Source organism: Cricetulus griseus (genome assembly GCF_003668045.3).
Source record: "Cricetulus griseus strain 17A/GY chromosome 1 unlocalized genomic scaffold, alternate assembly CriGri-PICRH-1.0 chr1_0, whole genome shotgun sequence".
Taxonomy (NCBI): Eukaryota; Metazoa; Chordata; class Mammalia; order Rodentia; family Cricetidae; genus Cricetulus; species Cricetulus griseus.
In genome coordinates, this window is record NW_023276806.1 from 210,672,963 (window position 1) to 210,682,622 (window position 9,660).

Here is a 9,660-nt window from a genome sequence, read left to right on the forward strand (position 1 = left end):
TGTTGCTGCTTGTTTTTATGTCTTAAATGAAAAACATGTTAAACATTTGTTCACTAAGCAAACAAACACACAACAATGCCGGGCATTGGTGGTGTACGCCTTTAATCCCAGCACTCGGGAGGCAGAGGCAGGTGGATCTCTGTGAGTTCGAGTCCAGCCTTGTCTCCAGAGCGAGTGCAAGGATAGGCTCCAAAGCTACACAAAGAAACCCGGTCTCAACAAACCAAACCAACCAAACAAACAACAACAAAAAGAATTGCTTTCCACACACCATACTGAACCATGACCAGAGTTATTGTAACACCTTGCTTACTTTAATGTAGTCAAATCTTATGCTGTTTTCTCATGCTCAATCATTAATTTACCTCTTATTGAGACATGGTGTGAAACCTTTCAGAACAGAACTTATAACTTGGGTATAAAACAAGATAGCAGCAGGTCTGTGTTCATAAATGCTCTAAAGGTCTGACATTGGTCCATCATGAGAAGGATCAGGAAAGCTACGCTTTGGGTAAAGAAGCAGAGCAAGTTGGCTCCTGGGCACTTCACCACCTGGACTCAGAGTGACTGTCACCTGCTCCCCCACAAGTTGTCTTATTTTGAGTGTCAGCTCTTCACAGTTCAAACCAAAATAAATGAGTAAATAAATAAGTCCCAAGTTGTACATTCTCTAACTTGAGGTTACTCACAACAAACCAAACCTTTCTGGTCAGCCTGAGGGTCTCTCCCAATTGCAAAAAGATAAGCTCCAAAATTAGACCACTCAAGTGACAACTAAGCTGTCACATGTTCTTGGGTTAATATTTAAATGATATGTAAATGAGGACTGCAATTCCTTTTGGCAGGCTCCGTGACCATTTGCGTGTGCCTTATGGGTACAGCTACGCACATAGGTGATAGGTGTTCTTAATCTTCATGGGATCTTGTTCAGAGCAGGCACACAAAACACTTGGGGACAGGGTTTTCCCTTTCAAATGTCAATGCTAAAATGTATGTGCTGGCTTAAAATCTCATTTCCAGCTTCATTGCTGAGACTACAAAAAGACTGAGCAGAAAGGCACATGTATGTGAGTCATCTTTCTTCAGATCATGTGGGCGTGAATCTGAAAACAGAAGTAGACTGCGAGGAGAAACCACAAGCAAAATTAAAATCGGGTTACAATAACTCTTTTTGTAGTAGTTCCTGCTTACTGGATTTTGAGTGATCGCAAATAGAATCTATACACTAGAACTCAGACTGCTTCAAGGCTGAAGGGTTTTTCTCCTTCAGGATGTGCGTGCTTAGGTGAAAGAAAATCCAGACCTTTATATCCCTTCCTGAGGAGCTACTGATACTGGAAGCAGGACAGAGTGGGAAGGGAGAGGGGAGGAGGGAAGGAAGCAAGGATGGAGACAGATCTAAAGTTCATATAATCTGTCCCCAAAGAATCGCTGACATTAAAAAACGTCCCAAAGTCTAGAACCAGGCAGTCCACAAACAGTGGTCTTTTAACAAAACCTGAACACAAATATTTAGGGATAGGAACAGAAGTCACTTGCTTTAGCTTCTGCCTTCATACAAGAGAATAGTGGCATTATCCCAATGCAGTTAGATGGAACTTTTCCTGTTATTTGTTATTGTTCTAAACAATTTTCCATTTCAAATGGCATAACTTTAGACTAGGTCAATTTATGTTTCCTTATTTTTTTTTACCCAGCCTTTTATTACTATAAAAATACAATACTGGTAAAATGCAATGTTATTTGGCTTTCTTTCCATGAAATCATCTCAACTAGATCCAGGAAATAAGGTTGAAAGAAACAGGAAAAGTCCTAACACGCCCCAAAATTCCACAGCTGCCCTCACTTCTCTGTAAAGGTCACTGGATCATGTATATCAAATCCTTGAATGCAGACTGACCAAACAAAGCAGCCTTCACTCAGCTGGAATCTTCACCGGACTGTGGCAATTTTTGCCAACTCTGGAGCTCTCTGGAGCTATCTTCCTCTCCCTCCCTTTCTCTGTCCTCCTCTACCAGCCTAGAGTGAAGATCAAACAAACTCCCTCCACATTTCTTTTTGAGATATTTGTCCTTTGTCTCTCTTTCTCCCATTGTTTCTGAAACCCTCACAACTTCCAAGCCTATGCCAATTCCAAAATCCATTCTCTCTGATTCTATTCCCAAGCCCCCAAATGTTCGCTTCTGAGAGAGGTAGTCAACCATGCTGATCCATGGCCAGTAGAATTCGTGCCAGTCATTCTTAGCTAAGCCCTCGGTCTTACTGAGCAGCCTGGGGGTTGCATCAGATTGATTCCTTCTTGAATGCTTTCCCACAAATATCAAATGTCCTGACTCATTCTACCCTCCCTTGCTCTTTACAAATATTACCATCTCCTTTAATGAAAAGATCTAGGCCCTCAGCCGTCTCCTTGTATCAAATATTCTCCAGATTATAGCTTAATCCTTTTCTCCCACACCATTTCAAAGGGAAACATTTCCAAATCTCTAAAGCCTTTCTAGAATTTGACTCTTTCAGCTACAAGTGCTCACCATAACACATACCCCAAGCAACCCATGTTATATTTTGATCCCAGACCTGAGCTTTCATCCCAGGGAGGTGTCATGAGAATTCTCAACCCTGGGGAAGACTTCTATGCATATCCTTTGTCCTTTGTAAATGACAGTTCTTATCTCCTGTAACCAATAATATTCAATAGTTCTGGGGGCCATCATGTATGCTTTTTCTGTATTCTTTTTCCACTTCCATCCACGGTACAGTCCTTCCTCAAGATTCTGACTTCTACCTCCATGATAGCAAATTCCTCATCTATGAATCTGACAATCACCTCCACCTAGTTACAGAACCAGTTTCCAGCTATGTATTGGTAACTCTGTCTAACACTAGTGTCCTGGACCCAACACAATCAAAACAAGACTTCAAGGCTCCTGCATGTTGCCATGCTAGTGACAGAGCAAATCTATAGACAGCCTTAAATTCCTACCTTTTCAACAGCTTCCATACTACATAGAATAGATATAACAACAATACCCATTTAATTCAATAACATGTGTGAAAAATGTACTTCAACTCAAAAGAATCAAAGGTAAGTGACAGCCATCGAGCTCTCAAGGTCATCAATGGTCATCTGTTTATATTGCCATTCTTAAATCTGTTTTCTCAGTGAACCTCACTGGTCCATCCTAGGTCTTCTACTCTTTTCCAGGTTTCTATAGTGACCTTCTAGATAATTGCCACTTCTACTCTTACCCCATCTGCAAAATCACCCTTGAACTGTCATCAGGTTTGCCCTTCTAAAAAAACACCAATTATGTCTTCCACTTTCCTCTCCCAAAGAACCTTCAATGGCTCACTAATATCAACAAGGAAAGTGTTCATGTTCCCCAGCAGAACAATCAAGTCTCCTGATACAGACCATACCCAGTCTTTATTGTTGTTTTCACTGTCCTTTTCTGCTCCTTCACAAAACCCATGCAATTATCTGTCTGGAGAATCCAACCTTCTGCCATTCACCCTCCCAAGTGAGTCATGTGTCCTATCATCTCAGCACTGAGTCCTATGACCACGCCTCCAAGCTCAAGTTACATTAAACTTTCTTGAAAATTTTGCCAAATCCCAACTGGAGATGCTTTCTTGTCTTCCATCTTCTGTCACTGGACTTTCATTGTGCCTCTATTATGGTATTATAGTACCTATTTTTTTTTGACATGCTAGCCACCTGCCCAGTTCATACTAAGCTAAACCATGAAATACATTTTTCCATACTGTTCAATTCAGGCAATTCAAACTCTCCAAATGATTTCATCAACACATAGGCCCATCACTTTTTATCTCACGCCTTGCTTATTCTTTCCTTCCTTCTCTTTACTATTTTTCCTTTGTTCTTGGATTTTTTTTCCAGTTTGCATTTTTGCCTCATTTGACTCTACTTAGCAAAGGGGGAAACAATGCAGTTCTGACAAGCTTTTTCCTCAGAGAGCAAAACTTAAGAAATGAACATCATTCCCCTCAGACCTATGAAAGCATTAGGATTTGGGGTTTCAAGGTGCTTACAGATGTCCTCACATCACCTTTAAATCCAGACAAGTCTCCACTTATTTTCTTTGTTTTCTCTGTCCTTGTTCAAGCATATACATGTGAGAGGTGTTTTAAGACAGCTTCTACTGGGTTTAATTTTATTCTTCATTATTTGTCTGTGCCTGCAAGTATGTCATACTATGTTGTCTGGGATTTATGATAAAAGGCATGAAATTTTTAATAAAATTTATTTCTAAGAATTCTGCAAGAATTATTAGGGAGCCAAATATAATTTACCACTATTTCTAGGAAAAAATATATATAACACAGGTTCTAAGAGTCTAGCCTACAAATGAAAAGGACTTGTGTGAAAGCAGAGGGTTGTCTTCTGTGTCTTGCTGGGCAGTCATGTCTCCAAGAAATTATGAAGGGATTCAGGACAAGGACATCTACTGAGGCAGCAAAGGAAGTATCAGAATCCTATTCATTGTGGCACACCTTCAACTTTCCTCTTCTATCTCTTTCTATAATGCTAAGACTTCCTTTATTTTAGAGTGTATCATTTTGAAGGTCAGAAGTACTTTGAGAATGGACTGAGGTATAGAACCAAAAGTTGGGGGTACATCTGTAGAGAGTTTGCATAGAGTAACAAAATTTAAATTTGGGGTTTGTTTTTATAGCCTTTTGAAGAGTCTCTGTTCCACCTCAACCCACCCCCAGGCATAAAAGAAAAGACTGTTCTCTTCCAAAAGTCAATATATTGTGTCTTTTATGAGTAAAGGCTCTAATTAATAAGGCTTAACTTTAGATAGAATCAAGTGTCACCTAGAACTTGTATAGATGCAGATTCATTGGTTTTCTACCTAGAGAACCTGATTATCTGCTGGAGTAAAGACAAAATTCCTGCTGGCACTCTAGAAATAAGGACAGAAGATCTTTCTGCCCAAGCCATTATTGACTTTGGGCCAGGTCATTCATTATTGTGGTAATGTGCTATCAGGTGCCATGTAGGATGCTGAGCAGTATCTGAATCCCTGGCCTCTGCTCAGTATATGTTGGCAACACACACTGTTACATTAGGACCACCTAATATGTCTCCAGATATAGTCAAATGTCTCCCTGAGGGTGAAATCATCTCCCTGGTTGAGACCAATGACAGAAGCTGTCCAAAGATAACACATTTTGAGAAATGCCATCTATAAAAGAGATGAAACAACATGACAAAAGTAGGGAACTTCAGATATGTACAAGCTTAAATTATATAAATTGAAATAAACAGGCTTCCTCCAAAGGAAATCTGATTAACTTCATGAACTCCCGACAACTCAGCTAAGCGTCTAAGTCGGAGCTCTTCTTATGCAGTTTCAACTTGAAGAGCCTTTCCCTCGCTTCTATTTTAGATTATTTTTAATTAACTTCACTGGCATTTTGCATCCTGCTATGAAAAGTCCGCCTAATAGTCTCAGAGGACTCTCCCTAGAGAAAAGAGTACATTAAATCACACATTATCACATTAAAGTATATACCAGCACTGAGTCCAATGGTCTACATCTTGGCAAGTGCAGTAGGGTGGGGGTTGGGATGGAAACAGGCTCAAGTGATTCACAATATCCAGAGCCTATTAACTTCTGTGCATCTGCCCCATGTGAAAAGGCTGTATTGATTCTCTACTTCAACCACATCTATCACAGTGGCATACATTCTACAATCTGTGCTCCACCTCATTTCTTGTTAATCTCTGTGTGGGGGACAATCACTGTATGGAGCAAGCCCCTTAAATTCTTTGGAAGTCATTTTCCTCATCTAAAAACAAACAGATGGGGATAGATTACTTTTAAAGATGCTGTTATGTACAAATCACAAACTTATGAATGCAACACTTTAAATTAAAAGACTCATTCGATTACAAAACTGCATGATAACAGAAAGAGCATTTACATGCTCAATCGAAAAGAAAACAAAAATGGCAATGAAAGGAATCACATATAGAAACCCATCATCTCAAAACAACAAGTGTGGCCCAAATTGCCTTTCACCTACCAAGGCATTTAGACAGGAATTTTGCATGGGAACACAACTCAATATTTCAGAAGTTAGTCATGAACAGGAAAATCATTTTGAAACACACTTTCTGTTTTCAAAAGCAGGGACAACAAATCAGAGCCCATTTCCAGTCTCCAGGCATGGTTGTTACTTTATTACAAACAAACAAACTAAGGAAAGCACTCAATTAGTTCCTCCAAAATGATGAAACAATACACATAAGCTTCTAGATTTCCAAACCCTGAGGACATCACAAGACAGGAACCCACATGGCTAGAACTTAACCTGGGCTATCTACTGGCCTACTAGTTCTCCTGGTCCCTGAAACCCATTGACACCTCATCTGCCACCTGTGGTTGCCACTTACAGCCTGCAGCATGCAAGCTCTTTACTCCATAACACCTTTCAGAACATACCAGAAAGAGTTCTGGTACCTATAAGGCTTCCAAAGCAATAGGAAAGCTCACAGCAGCACAACATAAAGGCAAACATTTGGGGCTGTTCTCTCAGTGGAGAAAATCTTTCTAGCTCAACGCTGCAAAGTACAGTGTGCTATGCTCTTAAATTTCCAAACAACACCATCTTAAAGGACATAAAACTAATTCAAAAATTTGATTAGGAGGTTTAAGCTAGATAAAAAGCCCTAAAATTACTTCCAATTCTTAAGAGATATTCATTGGGTTAACTTAATGGCTCATTCATTGCAACACACTAAGCACCGATGTTACATATTCAATGTTACATATATGACCACAATGTACATATAATATTTATGTCTAACTCTACAGAAGACATGTCGGTATTTTCTTTCTTCCTTTATTTTTGTTTTTACATGATTATCTTCTGTGTAAGTATTATATTTTTCTCCCTAAATTTAATGTGCAGAATTTTAAAACTAAGTTTCAATTAACTAAACCACTTCCTGCTATGCTCAGATACTACGCTTTGTTCTTCTGAACGGATAATAAAGAATGATAAGGGAAGAAGGTAGGAAAATTTAGGGAAGGTTAATTTTCAGTTACAACAGGACATTGATTTTTCCATAGAGAGAATATGCATGTGGTATGTAGCCAGCATTTAACCTGAGGCCCTTTTAGATGCCCTGCTTCTTGTACTCAGGTCACGTGATACCAAGCAGTTTGTATGGCACAGGTGCACTAGGTATCACGGCAAATTCTTCTAGCTGATTTTTAAAAAAGCCACAGCGTTAACATGGAAAATTGTGCAGATTAACTATTTCCAAATCAAATTGTTTTCCTCGGGTGTTTCATGCTGACGTTTGGCATAAGCATTGTTTAACAACAGTGATTAATGGCTCCAGTGGGAGTATAAATAGTCTATCAATGAGGCCTTATGACTACTGAGGGCATGCCTAATGACACCAAAATGATTGTGTTGACAACACAATGTGTGGAGAAAACATATGTTTATCATTTTTAGTTTTTTGCTTTTCTGAAGCTAATCATTTGAATTCTCTCTGTTTAGGAAAAGAAATGAGTCACTCTTCTAAAACAAAATGATAAACATAACTCAATTTAACAGCCCCAGATGCCAGAACATTTCAATTTAAGCATGGATGCATTCTGCTTTTATCTACTGTGGCTAGAACAGCAACTTCTTTCCCAGTTTTATTTTTCTGAAAAACAAAACAAACAAACAACCAAAAAACCTTTAAGACACACTATATATTGGAATCCTGGGGGAGGGGCAAATTTTAGATATGCTTAAAAACAAGAGTATACAGTAGGTTTTGGAGACCCAGAAAGTTATCTGGTGCAAGCCAGTCAGAACTCTCCTCATTTGAACTGTCCTTACTGGAAAAGCTATGAGAAATGTAAGTCTGGTTCTGCCACCAGGAAAAAACTGAACTATATAACCTTCAAAGGTGACACAATCAAAGTTTTAAACCGTGGTATGGAAGTTCCCCAGAAGGAAAAATATTGTTTTCCCTTTGGAAGAACACAAAAGGGCTATTTCATTCTTTGAACACGATTCCTTTAAAACATGTTTATTTCAAAACAAAAGTTATTGAAAACATATGCAGGAGCCCAGATGGTTAACCTGATGGCAGAGCAGCCCAAAGAACCAGAAAGATGAGAAGAGCCAATGCTTGTTCAGAGAGTAGAGACAGCCTTGAATGAGAAAAGGACGCAAGAACTTAGAAGAACTAGACAAGAGTTCGAGACCTCAGCTTACCCACCCCACCCCAGCAATCCCTACCCGGAGAAGCAGGCCAAGAAATGCATAGGCAAAAGGTTGAAACCATCTAGTCTTGTTTCTCACAAGGAAGGGGGAGTGGAGGGACCAGGGACCCCGCCCTCCTATCCGGTTGTTGATCTGGGGCAGGGCTCCTTGGTTGGGCCAACTCGTTTAAGTTAACATGAAGTGTGCAAAAGTTCACAAGTATGAGGCTGGACCCTCTCCTCAGAGTACCACCACCACCCCACCCGTAGGTGTGAGTGCAACCACAGCCCAGACGCCCGCAGTTTGCAAGCGCTCACTCACCGAGGGCCGGGGAGCCCAGCCGGCCGCCGCCCGCCTCGGCCGCCGCGCACTGCTGCCCCGCGGGCCCGGGAACCAGGGCTTCGCCCGCTCCGGACATGGGCTGTGCTCCCTCCGAGCCCGCGCCGCGCCGCTGCCGCCTGCAGCCGCCCGCGGGGCGCACCGACCCCGGCTGCTTAGGTGTTAGGTGCAGGAAACGGACTGCTTCTGGCGGGAAAAGCAAAAGGGACAGCAGGGCCAACTGTTTTTAGAGAGCAGCACGCTGCCGCGGCGGGCCATTCCCTCCCCCTCCGCGTCCCTCCTCCAACTCCACCCCGGGGAAGTTAGGATTTGAAAGCAGCTAAGGGCACGGTGCGAGCGGGACGCGCAGGGCGGGAGGGGACGCGTCGGGACCTTGGAGGCAAAGCGACCCGAGGGGAGGGGACCCGAACCCCCTCCCCCACGCGCAACTTCAACCTACCTCGGCATCACCCCACGGGGCCTATCTGAACCCCTTCTTCCCGCCGCCGGCAGTCAGCAAGGCTCGGGTAGCGGCCCCATCGCGTCCGGGCGGCCTGACCACGTCCAGTCCCGTGTCGCCCGGGTTCAGGCCAGACGTCGCAGTGGCCGCGACAGTGGCTGCCGCAGCCGGCGCTAACTCCGTGCACTCCGCCCCCTCCCTCCAGCCAGCTCACTCGGGCCAGCCCCGCTCTGGGAGGACTTTAGGATCCACTTGTGAGTCTCTTTCACCCTCAAGCCGCCACTCCTACACTCTTCAAACACTTCTCTCTCTGTGGCTCCCTTTCATCATATCCGGATTGGGGTGGCCTCGAACTCTTGGCAGACAGCCCCGCGGCTGGGGGCGGCTCGACCTGGATTTGGCCCTGCTCTCCCTTGTGGAGGGAGCTGTCTGGGTCAGGAGGCCAGAGCTGGACAGGCCTGGTGCAGGATCTCTACTCCAAGCCCATAGTGGTTTGGGAAAACAGGGAGGGAACTGGCTTTGGCAATTCTGAAGTCTCTAGTCAATGCTGGGAAAGTTCCCCCAACTCCACTTTCAATCCTGCTCACCAAAGAACTATTAAATCTAGAGGAATGCCCCCAGGGAAACAACCTTTGAAA

At 42.7% G+C, this 9,660-nt stretch overlaps 1 protein-coding gene across 3 annotated transcripts in view; it reads right to left on the bottom strand.

Annotated features, from left to right (window-relative positions):
* Mdfic (MyoD family inhibitor domain containing) overlaps positions 1–9,165 on the bottom strand; it is an 86,849-nt gene extending 77,684 nt beyond the window's left edge. The window contains exons 1-2 of one of the 3 annotated variants that reach the window (XM_027389933.2): positions 9,023–9,165; positions 8,566–8,766 (exon numbers count right to left, since the gene is read on the bottom strand). In XM_027389933.2, coding sequence (XP_027245734.1) covers positions 8,566–8,662 — 97 coding nt within the window. In that variant the 5' untranslated portion in view covers positions 8,663–8,766; positions 9,023–9,165. Of the gene's footprint in view, positions 1–8,280; positions 8,342–8,565; positions 8,770–9,022 lie in introns of those variants that run through there. The other 2 variants (XM_027389932.2, XM_027389934.2) reach the window with 2 other exon arrangements.
* Between the last annotated feature and the right edge of the window lie 495 nt (positions 9,166–9,660).